This window comes from Poecilia latipinna, unplaced genomic scaffold, assembly GCF_001443285.1.
Source record: "Poecilia latipinna isolate Pla-1442-1.1 unplaced genomic scaffold, P_latipinna-1.0 Scaffold469, whole genome shotgun sequence".
NCBI classification, from domain to species: domain Eukaryota; kingdom Metazoa; phylum Chordata; class Actinopteri; order Cyprinodontiformes; family Poeciliidae; genus Poecilia; species Poecilia latipinna.
The window spans coordinates 47990-65343 of NW_015113085.1; the positions used below are offsets into that span (position 1 = coordinate 47990).

The 17354-nt window shown below is 39.7% G+C and overlaps 2 protein-coding genes across 2 annotated transcripts in view; one reads left to right on the forward strand and one right to left on the reverse strand.

The window, feature by feature from the left end:
* Positions 1-7438, forward strand: part of LOC106951710 (ubiquitin carboxyl-terminal hydrolase 34-like) — a 52051-nt gene extending 44613 nt beyond the window's left edge. The window contains exons 63-74 of the mRNA XM_015039382.1: positions 902-1059; positions 1139-1217; positions 1997-2123; positions 3082-3189; positions 3268-3372; positions 3448-3572; positions 4362-4485; positions 4561-4640; positions 5815-5955; positions 6043-6183; positions 6489-6645; positions 6717-7438. Of these exons, the coding sequence (XP_014894868.1) occupies positions 902-1059; positions 1139-1217; positions 1997-2123; positions 3082-3189; positions 3268-3372; positions 3448-3572; positions 4362-4485; positions 4561-4640; positions 5815-5955; positions 6043-6183; positions 6489-6645; positions 6717-7438 (2067 nt within the window). The remainder of the gene's footprint in view (positions 1-901; positions 1060-1138; positions 1218-1996; positions 2124-3081; positions 3190-3267; positions 3373-3447; positions 3573-4361; positions 4486-4560; positions 4641-5814; positions 5956-6042; positions 6184-6488; positions 6646-6716) is intronic.
* A 5943-nt stretch (positions 7439-13381) lies between these two features.
* LOC106951702 (protocadherin beta-1-like) overlaps positions 13382-17354 on the reverse strand; it is a 10889-nt gene continuing 6916 nt past the window's right edge. Inside the window, exons 4-6 of the mRNA XM_015039377.1 lie at positions 16505-16602; positions 16269-16424; positions 13382-13583 (exon numbers count right to left, since the gene is read on the reverse strand). Coding sequence (XP_014894863.1) covers positions 13394-13583; positions 16269-16424; positions 16505-16602 — 444 coding nt within the window. The 3' untranslated portion in view covers positions 13382-13393. The remainder of the gene's footprint in view (positions 13584-16268; positions 16425-16504; positions 16603-17354) is intronic.

Here is a 17354-nt window from a genome sequence, read left to right on the forward strand (position 1 = left end):
TCTGATGAGACCAGCAGGGAAACTCTGTGGTTCTTTCTTCAGAGTAGATCCTTTCAAAGTCCTGCAATGATGATATTTTGATGCTGATCTCCTTTTTCATGGAGGAGTTCTCAGAAAATTAATACTAAATACTCATAATATTACGACTTTATTCTGGTAATAATATGATATATTATTTTGCAATATATCATATTATCTCACATTTTGACTTATTTTCGTAATTTTACGACTTTATTCTCGTATCATGACGCTTTATTATAATTTTACAACTTTCTTCTGGTAGCACTATGACTTTATACTCATGTTGTTTCGACTCTATTCTCATTATATTCCAACTTTGCAAATTTATTCTCGTAACATTACAACTTCTCATATTATTTCAACTTTAATCTTGAATTATTTCGACTTCAAACTTGTATTATTACAACTTTATTATCATATTACAACTTTAATCTTGTATTGTTTTGACTTTATAATTATTTACAGTTTCTTGTATCACTACGACTACTTTTGTATTGATTGGACTTTAATCTTGTACTATTGCAGATATTTGCATATTATTACATTTTATTTTATTAGTCCAACTACTCTCAGGATCTTCCGACTTTATTCTTGTATCACATCTTTATCTCGTTTTAATCTTCTTGTAATATTATGACTTTATTAAAAAAAAAACTAAATTCTCTCTCTTCTTTGCTGCATTCACTGTTTGGAAAATTTAATTTTCTCGTCCACCATTAAATTGCCTGTTACTTTTTCTTTGAGTTTTCCCTGCTGTTCCGTAGCCGACATACTAGCGGACGATAACTTACCTAACATCATCGGGTCCTTTGAGACATAATGCGATGATGGAAGCATGGAGGGAAAGTGGATCTCTGCTGATTGTTGTCGCCCCCTGCAGGCGGTGGAGGAGCTGTTCAACTTGATGCAGCTGTTTGTGGCTCAGCGCGTCGACATGAAGGAGGAGGAGCTGGACGACATCAAGCAGTTTAAGAAAACCACCATCAGCTGCTACCTGCGATGCCTGGATGGACGCTCCTGCTGGACCACCCTCATCAGGTCTGCGCGCGCACACACACACACACACACACACAGATGGAGGAAACTCACCCTCTGACCCGTTTCCTCTCTCCCCCAGTGCCTTCAGAGTTCTGCTGGAGAACGACGAGGACCGACTGCTGGTTGTGTTCAACAGAGGCCTCATCCTCATGACCGAGGTAGGATCACCTGTCACCTGTTGACAGTCTGCATGTTTTCATGGTATCAGTGTTTTAGAGCTACAACTAACAATAATTTAGTAATCAATTATTCTGACAATCAGATAAAAAAAAGGCACATTCTGCAAGTTTATAATTTACCCTGCTGTACATTGTTTTTAATATCGTCATACAATACTAAAAAAAAAACATTAAAATATGCACATAAGTAAATATTTAAATGAGAAAATTAATGTTTTATTGGATAAATGCTGTAACATGTTATTCCGTTAGTGAATGCTTGATTCGTAGCAAAGGATGCAGCTAAAAAAACTAACTTCTAATATCAACACGTGAAAAGCTCAGTCGTTTCTGCTCGACGTTCCATCAACACAGTGAAGAGCCAGTCTGCTTTTTAATGATTATCTGATTCATAATTGCATTATAAAAGGTTCCTCATAAATTTTATTTATTTATTCTTTTACTGACTTGGGTAGAATATATTTATAGAAAAAGGGTTTTTAATCAAATGCATATATATTTTTTGCACAGTTTTGGCTTAATTACTGCTATGAGTGTTTTACACTCTGAGCTAATGGCCTTATTTAGAGCCTATATACTCAAGTTAACAATTAATTGATTACTAAATTAGTTGACTGCTATTTCAATCATCGATTAATAACGATTAATCTGATTAATCATGTTTACCCTAAACATTAATAAGACTTAATCTAATTGCTTTAACAGGAAAGCAACAGTTAAAATGTTAATTGTTTTGTTCTCCTCTTGTGTCCCTTCAGTCCTTCAACACGCTGCACATGATGTACCACGAGGCCACGGCGTGCCACGTCACCGGAGACCTGGTGGAGCTGCTCTCCATCTTTCTGTCCGTCCTCAAATCCACCCGGCCGTTCCTGCAGCGCAAAGGTCAGACCGCCTCTCCTCTGGACATGGGTTTAAAAACAAAGTGAAGCTACAGAGATGAGGTTCAAAATGTGGGCGCACCCAAAAAATCCAGAAAACTTAGAGGGAAATTCAGGTGTAACGTGAAGGTGCGGCATAAAGGCTCACACAAGAGATTTTAAAGTGCTAAAAACAATATATAAAAAATTAGACAATAATAGTAGGCCTGTGACGATAACACATTTTTACTGGACAATAAATGATGTCAGAAATTATTGCGTTGAACGATAATATTATTCCTGTGAGACTATTTTCAAGTAAATAATACTATAATAATTTAAGAACATGTTTTCAAACATCTAATGAATATTTAGCACCGCATCTGGAAGACCTTATAAATGTCCAAAATAAGCAAAATAACAGAAATGACAAATAAAATGCATACTAAAGTCTCTGTGAACAAAAATGTCCATCAACAGAGAGTCACCAGACCGAAGCTTTTCCTTGTCCAGTCTTTGGTAGAAAGAGAGACGCAAGAAAAAACAATAAATAATGCAAATGGAAATGATCAAGCTCGTTTTAATTTATTATGCAGTTAAATTATTGCTTATTGCAACAGGACTAGATAAAAAAAAATACAAATAATAATAATATCAAAATAAGACTAATAGAGAATGCTGTGCAGTTATTACAAATAAAAATATTGGAGTTGTGATCCAGGGGCTGCATGGATGACTTTTCCAAAAACGTACATTGAATGTTTAAAAAGAGAGTATTTACAGTTCAGACAAACAGAAGGTTAATAACAGTGGAAATGTTGTTAAAAAATGAATAAGAACAGGTGACTGAGCAAATGCCGTCATGGATGTAAATATTTGTTTTCTCCTTCATGCAGTGTTTATCAGCCATCTGCAGTCGACCCACTGATGAATGTTTCAGAGATACTCGATGTTCACAGCAGGTTTCTCTCTTTCCTCCTCAGATGTGAAGCAGGCTCTGATCCAGTGGCAGGAGAGGATCGACTTCGCACACAAGCTGCTGACTCTGCTCAACTCGTACAGCCCTCCTGAGCTGCGGAACGCCTGCCTCGGTAGTTTCATCTTTTATCTCCGTCCGCTCTGACTGTGGGGAGGTTCTGTAACGTCATGCGTTGCTGTGTTTGTTTCAGATGTGCTGAAGGAGCTGGTGCTGCTGAGTCCTCATGACTTCCTGCACACCCTGGTGCCGTTCCTGCAGCACAACCACTGCACCTACCACCACAGCAACATCCCCAGTGAGCAACTTTCCCCACAGGTTGTTTTTGGTTGATAATAAGCCAACAGTAATTACCTTCTGCTCCTGTTTGCAGTGTCGTTTGGCCCCTACCTGCCCTGCAGGGAGAACATCAAGCTGATGGGAGCCAAAAACAACATCCGGCCTCCCAGACCAGAACTCAACATGTGTCTGCTGCCGTCGTTGGTGGAGAGCAGCAAGGTACCTCCATGTCTGTCTCACTCAAATTCAGTACAGTGCTGTAGGCCTGTCGCAATAAGCAATAAATTAATCGGCCGATAAATTAAAACAAAGTCAATAATTTTTCTTTCTTTCTACCAAAAACTGGATGATAAAAGTCTTCAGTTTGCTGCTTTTGGTCTCAACTAGCTTCCTTTTTTTTACTCATAATTTTGTTTACAGAAACTTCATAATTAGTTTTATTTGTTGCCGTTTTGTTTGTAGATTTTGGCTCTTAAAATGTCGTCCAGTGGTAAATGTTAGAATTTAAAGTTTGTTCTTTGAGAAGATGCTCTTGTATTATTATAATGATACTTTATATTGGTCTGGAAAAAACAATATTATCATTTATCACAATAACCTCTGGGACATTTTATCACCCAGTAAAATGTGTTATTGTGACAAGCCTACAACAGTTCTGGGTTTTTATATATATTGTTTATTTACACATTTAATTAACCTTTTAAAAAGAGAAGTTATAGCAGGTTATAGGAGCAAATGCTAATTTCCAGGACAGGCTGATGTAATAGAGTACGATTTAATTTTAATTAAGGGGGGAAGAAAGTAAAATTAATTGGTGAAAAGCCAGTTTAATAACTAATTACATACATGTATGATAATTCATTATTATCATACTAGCGCTTTATTTATTGGTTTTTAAATAAAAACCATAATCCACCTGCTGGCCGTCGGGAACCTCCCCATCCTGCCGATGGCCCGCTCCGGGTCCGATCTGTTCAGGACGTTGGTGTCGATCTGCGTCTCTTTCAGGGGAAAGACGAGGTTTACGACCGGATGCTGCTGGATTACTTCCTGTCCTACCATCAGTTCATTCACCTCCTGTGTCGCGTCGCCATCAACTGCGAGAAGTTCACCGAGACGCTCGTCAAACTAAGTAATCAGTGACAACAGCAGTGCTGGCAGAAATGCTCCTGAATTTGTCTCAACTCTGGTTCTTTGTCCCCCTCAGGCGTCCTGATCGCGTATGAAGGACTCCCTCTTCATCTCGCTCTCTTCCCCAAACTGTGGACAGAGCTCTGCCAGTCACAGGTACTCTGAGCAGCTCGCACCAGCCGGGTTTCCATATTATCGCTTTAGAAAAGGTTGATAGAGACGGTAAAATTCAAACAAAACCTGTATTGTTTATTTTACATTGGCTGAACAAATTAAAACTGTGTTGTTTTTTCATTTGGAAGTAAAATAAGCTTTACGTTTCACCAAGCTTTTGAAAGTATTGGTGTATTTAAGTGTGCCGTGCTGCAGCAACGTTATAAAATAAATTTGTGATTCAGAACATTTATGTCTGTGTTAAAAAAAGAAACATGTTAAGACAATTCAGCGCTGATTTTCTGTATCGGATCGGTATCAGTATCTGATGCCAAACATCAGATAACTGTATCGGTATCAAAAGTTAAAAAAGTGGATCAGTGCGATATTTTACTAAAAGTTTTATTTGAGGAAGGATCTGAAGCAGGAACCTACCAAAGATGAATAAAACGATTATAAAATGTGCAAAAAGAACTTCAAAATGACGGTTTAAAAATCTGAATAATCTGTGAAAAAAAAAAAAAAAATTTAAATAGAAACGTTTCAAGTCAATTCAGCCCAGTTTTTGAGTATCGGATCGGTATCAGCCGATACAAAACCTCAGATATCAGAATAGGTGAAACGGGTGGAGCGGTGCGTCCCTGGTTTTACTCTAAAATAAATATTTGCTAACTGGAGTTGTTTTTAGTTTTTTTTATTATTCCAATTTGTGTTTGCTGTGAAGTTGGTCTTAGGGCTGGACAATAAATCAATAACAATATATATCTCGATAGATACGTGATTATTATCAATACATCTGATAGAATATTCAATATTTAGAATATTCACTCAACTCTGGTCCAGAACTGCAGAGCATTCTGGGAAATGTAGGCAGAGGAAAGACTTTAAGCAAGTTTGGTGGAATCAACTAACTCACTCACTCTTTGGTTACCTAGCAACAACCTGTTGAGTAACATTTGGTTACCTAGCAACAACCTGTTGAGTAACATTTGGTTACCTAGCAACAACCTGTTCAGTAACTTCCACAGGAACAGTTACAGAGTAAAATCTGACCAGTTTGGCAGCACAATCCAGATATTTAAAACAAAAATTAATCAATAATTATCAATCGACTGATATGAAAAGCTTTTATCGTCCAGACAGTAAAGAATGAATTCATCTTCCTGTTTATTTTCAGTCTGTTTTGGCTAAAACCTGTGTGAAGCTGCTGTGTGAAGACCCGGCCTTCAGCGAATACGTCAAATGCATCCTGATGGACGAGAGGACGTTCCTCAACAACAGCGTGGTCTACTCCTTCCTCACCTGCTTCCTGCCCAAGGTGCGGCCCGGCAGCAGTTTCCATGGCGACAGTGGCGGCGCTGCCGGGAGTCTGGCCGTTCTGACGTGATGATCTGTGCGTGTGTAGATCCAGGTGCTGTCCGGGCCCAGCTGCTCCAACCTGATCAGCGTTTTAGTGACCAACCTGCTGACGGAGCAGAGCAACCTGCAGCCGGAGCTGGCGCTGCACCGCGTGGAGCTGAACAAGACCAGCAGCCTGCTGAACGCTGTAGGAACACACACACACACACACACACACACACACACACACGGAGCCACAGCCAGAGGGAAGATGCGACGTCAGGGTCACTGAACGACCTTGAGATGTCTGGATTCTGACCTCAGTGTTTCACTGGATGGATGATAAAAACAGGAAGAGGAAAGAGAAAAGTTCCTTCTGTTGCTCCCTCCATCCTCCCTTTCCTTCCTTCCTTCCTCCCTCCCTCCCTCCATTTCTTCAATCCTTACTTCCTCCTTCCCTTGGGTCTTCTTGTCCTTAAATCCTCCTAATCTTCTTCTTCTGTGGTATTTCAGGATTTGAGGTCGTTGGTGTTGCTGCTCTCCATCCAGCCGCCCCCGAGCATCGATGCCGCCCTGTGCCCGGCCCTGCAGGAGCTGCTGGGTCGCTGCCGCCTCTGTCTGCAGCAGCGCAGCTCTCTGGAGCTGGAGGCCAAGGACCTCAAGTCCAAAGGTACAGAACCTTCGTCTCGGCCCGACCCGATTCGGACCGGTTCCGGTCGTTAATCTGTTTCCCGTTTTCAGCCGAGGACGAAGGAGCGACGCCGGTGAAGCGCCGCAGGGTGAGCAGCGACGACGACAGAGCTGCGGACGCAGCCGCGCCGCTCTGCATGGCGACTTCCTCCTCTTCCTCGGTGCTCCCCGTCTGCGGCGACCCGAAGCCCGACCAGCAGGAGGCGCTGACGCCCGCCAGCACCTCCGACACGGAAACGCGCGACTCGTCGTCCCTCATCGATCCCGGCACCGAGCAGGACCCTCCGTCTCCAGAACCGACGCCGGCCACTTCCCGGAACATGGACTCCGCTCTGAAGGAGGAGAAGATGGAGGTGTCCTCTTCGTCGTCCTCCTCGTTCTCCTCCTCCTCTTCCTCCTCGCTGCTGCAGGACGCAGGCGACGGGTTCGTCCAGGTGGAGGAGCCCGAGGCGCCGCAGCCGGGCGGCGCCGCCGAAGAGCGGGAAGAGGAGCGGCGAAGAGCGGAGCCGCCGCCGCCGGCTCCCTCCGACGGGGAGGCGAAGGATTCGGCGGCGGCTAACGTTAGCGGTTCCGCTCCGACGCTCCCGGAGGACGCCACCTCGCCGTCCGCCATCGGGTTGGTCGGGGACGGGTCCGACGGCGCCGGCACCTCCCAGGTCATCCTGAGCGGCGGCGCCCCGCCGCCCGACATGCTGGACATGCTGCACAGGACGGTAGAGGCCACCATCGCCATAGTTACCAAACTGTCTGTCAAAGCGACGCCATCCTCATGATGTCATCAACCCGAAGCCACTCGGAGTGCATCGTGCATCGCTTTCTTCTTCTCCTCCTTTTTCTTCTTCTTCTGCTGTTTCGTTGCCTTCTGTCGGATGATAAAATGGACGCCACATGCAGATCGGAACGCGTTGGACAAGCTGCAGCACATTTTCCTCAAAGGGCAAACAACAAAAACAACAAAAAAAGGTTTAGTTTTTGTGCGAGTTTTATACTGAATCCAATTTGTTTCGGAAAGTGATTTTATTTTAGGTTTGCTGTAACGGGGAAAGGTTTACACGACTTTCGTCTCTGTGATTTAATTTTATTGCATTTTTACTGTGTATAAAAATGGTCGTCCTCTGTGCCAGTTTTGTACTTGATGAATGAGGCAAAAGGAAAGTTGCCTTGACTTTTTTCTGTGGTTTAAATATCCAGAAACTAAGTTTACCTGTAAATTAAGAGAACCACAAGAAACTTGATTCTGTAAAGAATCCATTCTAGTTATTGCCTGAAGGTGTATATGAAAAACTATCAAAGTATATATAGATATCTTTATATATATATATCTATATATCTATATATATATAAATATATGAAAGCGGTGCTTTATTTGACTGTGGTGGAAATAAAGCCCCCATGTTGGACCAGCTGGAGCTTTTATTTTCTTTTACTGAAGTACATTCCACAAGCTGTTTTATTTTGCTTCTTCTGCTGTGTTCTGATCTTCTCTGATTTTATTTTATTAGAGAATAAATTAATAAAAACAGTTTTAATATGAAGAATTATGAGCTGACATTCATCTGGACTTTTGTTTTTTCTGTAAAAATTCAGACTGAACCGTTTGGAGTCGGATCAGAAGGTTGGAGCAGGTAATGGTTCAAAATATTTTTATTACTGCAGCTGCATTTTAACTTCATGTCTGACGGCGTTTTAGGCCCGTTGTAGATGGGAAAATAACATTTCTGCTAAAAAAATCTAAGCTCAGAAATTGCGAAAGCAAGGAAACTTATGAGCTCAAAAAGTTGAATATTTGTGAGGAAAAGAAAAATCAGAAATTTTGAGATTAAATCCAAATCCCAAAATTTCCAGATTTTGTAGCTCAAAACTTGCAAAAGTTTTTTCTTGCAAATTTTCGACATTGAACTTAGAAAAATGTCCAGGTTTTATCTTACATTTCTGAGATTAATCTCAAAATCTGAAGTTTGGATATCAGAAATGTTTTTTTTTTTCTAGAAAAGAATTTGATTTTAAATTCAGTCTTTTTTTTCCTACATTTGTTTAACACATCGCTGAATATATCACTTCCTTTGAGCTCTTTTCATTGTTTTAATATTTGTGCAGGAACATTTTAATTCCTGCACATTTTGAGAATTCTGCGTTATGCAAGATAAATTCTTTATTTGCTTACAAATGTTGACCAACATCAAACTCATGAATTCTGGCTGTGGCCTAAAATGATCACCATCCAATATCAAGGTAGATAGATATCTTATATTGCAAAAAAAAAAAAAAAAAAAACGGGGCCCAAAATGGATTCAACTTGGTCTGAAAGGTTAAAAATGTAAAAAGTTGGTCAGATTTTGCTGTCAGTAGTGTGAAATGTTTTTTAGTCAACAGGTTGTCAAACTTGGGGAAAGAAGATTCAAACAAACTGTTTATGAATAAATCATGAGGCTAACAAACATTTTCTCTTCCAGATCCATCGTGTTTCAGAGCTTCAGCCCACATGGAGAAAACAGCAGCGCTGGGAGTTCAGAGGTCAAACATCAAGACTGAGCCAAGAACCAGATGAAGACATTTCATTTTTTAATAAGTAAATATATTTATAAAGGGCTACAACAAATTATTTTTTATACCAAATTGATTAATTTGATGAAAAAATGTGGTGAATTCTTCAGGGTTTTCATTTTATACCACATTAGAAACACAGAGATGCCAATAATAAATACTCTAATTTCCTTTTCAATAAGAAGATAAACATTTTATAGGCTAAACTTCAATTAAATAACATTCCTTTACTCAACACTTGATTATCTGCAATTAAAAAATAAAACGGCCAACATGAAAAGCTCAATTTAAGTTTCACAAACAGGATTAAAACTGAATGAAAGATGCTTCAACAAAATATTAGTTTACAGGTGTGAACATTTTTTCAGCTATTTTTCTCTTGAATTCATTGGGAAAAGTTTTGAAATGAACCTGAACTTGACTGATGAAAGACAGTAAAGCTGCAGCTGTTGATTAACATGCATAAAGGAAAAGATAATTTTATTTATACAACACATTTTCAGCAAACTCCAAACAGCAGAAATCCTGTCATTAATAAATCCAGGGTGAATCCAAGAGGGCTCGCCTGAGCCCAGCCTTCTTGTTGAGAAAATTTGAACAATTGCATTGAGAGACCAGTTAACCAGTGTTTAAATTAATCTACAAATTAATCCATAATTTGTAGATTCGGAGGATGTGCAAAGAAAGGATCCAATAAAGCAGAACAAGCAGGGAGAGGAGCAGAGAGGAAAACCCAGGACTCAGTTCTCAGGAATAATTTATTTGTTCATATTTTATACAACAAAAACGCCCAGAAGAGGGACGGCTGAAATATCAGTCGGCTTCTGCAGCAGGAAACATTTGCATCAACATTTTCAAAGGTCAGTGGAGGCATTTACAAGCAAAGAGTCACAACTTGGTATTAACAAATTACTTAATTTACAGGTTGTTCATGTCGTCACATCTTTGGAAACAAAATGTTCACAAAACATCTATAAAACTGTTTCCATTGTTACATTTTCTGTTCTTTAGCATAACTCTCCTAATCTGATCCTTTATAAAATCCTTTTAAAGCTATAAAAAGTGATTTACTGAACTTATTTACACCATAGAATAATCTGACAAAGATCTCAAAACTGAAGCACTTACTGCTTCAGTTTTGAGAAGCAGGAATAAAACTGCTTTATAAAAATAATTACATTTCTTTCTGTCTCCAAACATTTGGTCATGAGTAAATATCCACGTTTTTATCAAAGCTCAGAACTTTTATCTCAAGTTGAACTTCTATAAATATAAGATGTTTTTTTTTATATACTAATACAATCCTGTACCAATCTAAACTCTTATATATTTTATAATAACTACACGACAGTAATAATTCTCAGTAACACTTTATTTGAAGGGGGTTGAATAAGACTGACATAACACCTGTCATGAACATGAATAAGCCTTCATGAATATTTATGACAACAGTCATAAATATTCATGAAGGCTTATTGATGTTCATGACAGGTGTTTTGTCATGTTTATGACAGTGTCATGACAGTCTTATTCAACCCCCTTCAAATAAAGTGTTACCTTTTGTGTAACACTTTGAGAAGTGTTACCTCTCAAATCAGAGACAAAAACAAAAAACAAAACAAAAAGTTGAATAACCTAAAATAAGAATAAAAACTTCTTGAACATCAGGGTAACTGAACATTATCAAACATCCAGCAGGTTCCAACACATCAAGAAAATATAATACTAACTAAGTCACAGAACAGTCAGTATTGGAGCCTTTATAAAAGACTCTAAGACACAAAAAAGTATAATATTCTGATCAATATTTCATTGATTATGGTTCAAAAGTAACTATAAACAGGTTTTAGTCTGGATTTAAAGGAGCTCAGTGTTTTGGTTTTTCAGTTTTCTGGATGTTTGTTCCAGATTTGTGGTGCATAGAAGCTGAATGCTGCTTCTCCTTGTTTGGTTCTGGTTCTGGGATGCAGAGCAGAACCAGAAGAGGTTCTGGCTGGTTGCTATGACAACAGCAGATATCTAATGTGTTGTGGTGCTGAACCGTTCAGTGATTTATAAACTAACATCAGTATTTTAAAGTCTCTGAGCTCCAGGAAGCCAGTGTAGGAACTTTAGAACTGGGTGATGTTCTCTAACTTCCTGGTTTTAGTCAGAACTCCAGCAGCAGCATCTGGATCAGCTGCAGCTGGAGGACTGATTTGTTAGTCAGAGCTGTGAGGAAACTAATGCAGTAATCAATGCGACTAAAGATAAACTCATGGATGAGTTTCTCTAGATCTCACTGAGACATCCGTCCTCTGATCCTGGAGATGTTCTTCAGGTGATTGAAGGCAGATTTGGTCTCTATTCCCACATGCAGAGTATTAGAATTACAGTTCATGCAAAGATCTGGGATGTTATTTAAATGCACAAGTTGTAACATACACATTAACTGGCCATTTAAATTGTAGTTTTCTAAGACGGCTATTTATAGACATTGAGTAGATTTAGGTTCTGTCCCAAACCTGTTTGCTGATAGATGACTGATCCACGTTCCAGTTCATCAGGTTATTACATGAATTATCTGGTGAGTTAGAGATCGGCTCATTATAATAGTCTGAAATGAAGCCATAACTTGATTTGTTCCTAATTATTAACTTTCCAAGTGACGTCAGGGAGGTTTGTAGAGATAAATGTGATTTAGTTTGATAAAGTTTCTAATAAAACTTTCATTAAGTAGATTTATACAGTCAGTAATTAATAAATGGGATCCAGTTCATGTTGGGAAATCTTCACTCTGAAATTTAACTAGAGACAAACTCTGATGTGCTTGAAGAATATTTTAAAGTCACAAAGGTCAAATAAAAATAAAATAGATTATTAATCTAGTGCATAAAGGTAGTACTGTGTCCTTGATCTTCCAGGCTTGGTTTGATGTCCCGTCCTCATCAGGCAGTCGTCTCAGCAAACATGGAATTGTCCCCTGATCTCGAATCTTCATTAAACTGCAACACAAAAAATGATTAGCCTCCCGTTTAAATGCTCGCATTGATCAAATATTTCATTTAAACATTTCAAAGATGGCACCTACGTTTCCCATAAATTCTATGGAGTGTCTCCGCTGTGTCTGTCCTGCCTTCCCTTTCAATTCTGTGGATCTTCTTAGCGCTTCGTTTTGTTGTAATATTTTCCTGAAATGCAACAAAACAGCTCAGTTGAAAACTAGATTTTTTATTTTATTTTGTTGTTTATTTAATAATAATAAATATAGATCAAGAACATCTAGTGCTTTCATCACAGTGTTAATAGCCATAGCTAATTCACAACACCTGTTCCTATAACACAACAGTGTATTAGAGCAGATAGAAAAAACAGGGAAAAGTTGAAAATATTCAACATTTCAAACAGAAATTTCCACGTTTTTTATGCAAAATTTCTGAGATTGATCTCAAAATGTTGGGAGACTGAGTTTACCCTCACCCTATACTACCACAAATCATGACACTTATAGTGACCACTGCTGCTCTCTCAGCAGGTGTATGTAATAACTATGATGCTACATGATTGATGCATTTATGAAAGTTTATGAAAACAAAAATTAAACTTTTGAAACGTGATGCAAACTGAGGAAAGCTTAATGTTGGGCTGCAACTAACAGTTAATTAATTATTATAGCGATTACTCTCATGATTAACCGGAAGAACAAATTAACACCTTCTGCAGATATATTTTTACAGTTTTGGTTTTATTACTGGTATTTATGACGCTGTATTAGGGTCATTATACACACACACACACACGTTTGTTTTGCTATCTTTGTGGGGACTTTCCATTGACTTCCATTCATTTCTACAGCCTAAACCTGACCTTTACCCTTTTCCTAACCCTAACCATCACATACCTAACCCTAACCCTAACCAAAACTCAATTCATACCTTAGTCCTAACTCTGACCCCTGACCCAAAAACAGGGTTTCCCCTCGTGGGGACCAGGCTCCGGTCCCCACGAGGAGCGATTAGTCCCCACAACGTAGTATATGTCAGGAAAATCATCCCCACAACGTATTACAAACAAACGCACACACACACACACACACACACACACACACACACACACACACACACACACACACACACACACTAATGTCTTGAAAAACTTGAACATTTCAGAGTTTGAAAAGTCTGAAACTCAAAGTTGTCTGAGGCTCACCTGGTAACTACAAAACCAGCCAGTCCCACTAAAACCAGGCCAACCAAAACTCCCACAACGATGCCTGCAGTCTGGCCTGAGCTGATGCCTGGAGGATCTTTTCCCGTCTCCACTCCAAACTGAACATCGTTCCCCAACACCTTGTCCAGCTCCGCTCTCACCTCTTCAGACTGGCTCTGCAGTTTCCTGGAAAATCAAACGGACAAGTTAAAACTTTAAAGGGATCTATTATGCAAATTTACATCTTGCATGTTTTATACTCTCAGTTGAGTCTATTTTTTCTACAAACAGCCCAAACACTTATAGGTCCAGTTTCATGCTTCCTGCTATAGGTCTGTGGGCTATACAAGACATGCTCATTTCTTCTTGTTTGATACATAAAATCATTCTCAGATATTCAGATTTCACCTGACCAGTTCTGTTTTGAGCTCATTAAGGAATGCACCGTTTTATGGCTACATCATGATTATGCAAATGAGCTGAAATGATTATGCAAAGGTGATGCACTGCCTCACCCTGGTCTTCTTTCATGTATGTCAACATGTGTAAATTCAGCAATTTTGACCATAAAAATGTTAAAATTACCAATAAAAATAAAAACTTCTAGAAAATTTAAGTGGATAAGTTGATTTTTTGTCATTGTTCTGTTCATTCTGGCCGTTTTGGAGGAAAGTAGCTTTTTTTGGACAACCGTTCCTTCTTGTTTTGGATGCTGTGTGGTTGGACTGATTTTGCTGTTCTGTTATGATGCGTAACCATAGCAACAGGGGAGTTTACAGCAGAGAGCAGCTGATTAACATCAGAAAAGCTGAAATAAGACCACAGCTCAAGCCTGAAATCCTGTAGGAGCTGAAAAGGAGGTGATGAAGAGCAGGAGCAAAGAGGAGAGAGAGAAGAAGAGTAGAAGATGCCATCATACACCTGCTTCAACAAACCCAAGCTAAGATCAGACACAAAACCGTAATGCACTTGTGACAATATCTGGTGATGTTAATCATGCCTCACTTTCTTCAACACTGGCAACGTTTCACCAGTTTGCCAGCTGCTCCACCCAGGTAAACAATACTTTGAATTTGTTTTATGCTAATGTCAAAGTAAATGTCAATATGTCTCCAAACCAAGAACTCCTTTAGGGAAATCAGACCATAATTTAGTTGTTCTCTGCTCTGAATACAAACCCCTGGTGAAGAGACTACCTGTTAGGAAATGGCTGTTCACAGGGAGCAGAAGAGGCCCTCCAGGCTTGTTTTGAAGCCACTGATTGGACTACTCTCTGCCAGCCACATGAAGATGACATCAGTATCATGACTTAGTGTGTGACTACTATATAAACTTCTGTGTGGACGGCACCATCCCCACCAGAACAGTGAGATGCTTCCCAAATAACAAACCTGGATCACCAGTGACATAAAGGAACTTTTAAACAAGACTGAGTTATTGAGGAGTGTAGAGAAACAGCTCAAAGTCCAGATTACGGTGAGGAGAAGTACAGGAAGAAGCTGGAGAACAAACTGCAGGGGAACAATGTCGGAGGTGTGTGATCAGATGAATAAGATTACAGGCTTCAAGCAAAAGGAGGACAGAGCAAATGAGCTGAACATCTTCTTCAACAGGTTCAGCTCAGGAACAAGCTCATCATCACTCTCTCCTGTCCCCAGCCATAAAGACATCCCACCTTCCTCTGACCCACAGCTTTCCTGTCAGACCTCAGACATCAGATCTTCCACCTCAGTCATGGACTCTTCTGCTTCCACAAGTTTGTCTTCAACCAAGTCAGGAGTTGCTGCTGCTCCCTTTGCCTCCACCTCCCACTTTTCTGTACCCTAAAGGCAGGTGAAGAAGCAGCTGGAGAGACTGAACCGGAACAAGGCTGCAGGTCCAGATGGTGTCAGCTCTGGAGTCCTGAAGGCCTGTGCAGAGCAGCTCTGTGGGATTGCAACACCTCTTCAACATTAGCCTGACCGAGAGAAGGGTCCACTGTTGTGGAAGGCATCCTGCCTGGTTCCAGTACCAAAGAACACTGACACATCAGTCATCAACGGCTATAGACCTGTTGCCCTGACATCCCTCATCATGAATGTCCTGGAGAGACTGATGTTGGCCCACCTGAATAAGCAGACAAGCACATATCAACACCCCCTGCAGTTTGCTTATCGCCATGGAGTTGGAGTTGATGATGCCATCATACACCTGCTTCAACAAACCCAGAGTCATCTGGACAAAGCAGGCAGCACTGTGAGGATCATGTTCTGTGATTTCTCCATTGCATTTAACACAATTCAGCCTGATCCTCAACAATGGATCTATAACTACCTGACAAACAGACCAAAGTTTGTGAGACTGAAGGACTGAGTGTCTAACCAGGTGGTCAGCAACACAGGAGCACCACAGGGCTCTGTACTCTCACCCTTTTCACCCTCTATGCTTCAGATTTCCAGCACAAGACCGACTTCTGTCATCTACAGAAATACTCAGACGACTCTGCAGACATTGGGTGTATCAGAGATGGACAAGAGGCCGAGTACAGAGAGCTGGCCAACCGCTTTGTGTCGTGGTGTCGGAACAATCATCTCATCTTGAATGAGAAGAAAACAAAGGTGATGATTGTTGATTTCAGGAGGAACAGGAACCTCTGGAGATGATCATGAAAAGAAGGATTCTTCATAAAATCCTCTTCAATAAAGTATTAAAGTATCAATAAAGTATTTTTGAATGTGAATCTTGATTAGCCCATAGACTTATCCTGTCCTGTTCAAGGAAACATAATAGGTCACCTTTAAAATCTAAGGTTAGAGTGTTACATTGCATTCTTAGATCACATTCACTATGTTTCAAAAAATCCTGTGTTTGAGTCAAAAATTAAACTCTTACTTTGTGACTTCCTGAGGTTTAACAACTTTATCGCCATCGAAAGTGACGAAGCTGACCAGAGTCTTGACCGATTCCCTCAGCGTTCGGCTTTCTTCTCCACCAGAGCTTGAAACCTGGATTATGTTCACCGTCCAGCCCAGTGCTTTACCTAAAGCCCTGAGAGAAAACAAATCTGTGACATGACAATAGAAATGAAATAAATCAGAAAATAAACAGAACTTAATTCATGAACGTACTCCTCTAAATCTGGAATGTTCTGCTCCACAATGTTTTCTGGCTTATTCAGAGAAATTATTGTCACATCTCTGCTGCTGGCGCTGCCCTGAACCACAACCTGCAACAGGAAAGGATGGAAAGAGATTCAGGACATGCTGCATGAATCACACAATGTATAACAATGCAAATAAACAGAATACAGACCAGATTTAAAGCAGTAAAAGTAAATTATTCTACCACAAATAACATCTGACTCTGGTTTTTCAGAACTCCATCTTACCAGCTTTCTCTTTGTTCATTGCCTTTTGTTTATTTTGTAAGAGTAGCACTACTTCAACAAATTTAACCAGAGTAAAAGTAAAAAGTATCCGTTCAAGAAATTACTCAAGAGTAAGAAAGTATTTGGTAAAAAGGCTACTCAAGTACTGAGTGACTGATCAAAACATCATTTAATATTTAACATTTACATCAACAGACGGACCAAAATGAAGAAATGTTGGTATTTTAAATATCAAAATGAAAATAATTAACATAACATAATTACAAAATAACAAAATCAAGCAAAATAAAACAATTTCTTTCTTTAAAATCTGATTTCAATGTTTCTAATTTTTCAAAATTGATTCCAAAAGGCTGTGGCCATTATCAAACATGGCTGCAGCACGCTCTTCCGGGTCTCCTGTGTTTGCCAGAGTTCGCTTAGAGTCATGTGTAACTGAGGATAAAATTATTGTAGAGGATTAATTTCTACACTTTATATCAAATTACTTAATTTTCAGGACTGTAGAGTGCACCTTACTATAAGCCGCACCTACATTTTTGTTTTTAAACTGGAAACGTACATGTATAAGCCGCTGATAACTCCGCCGC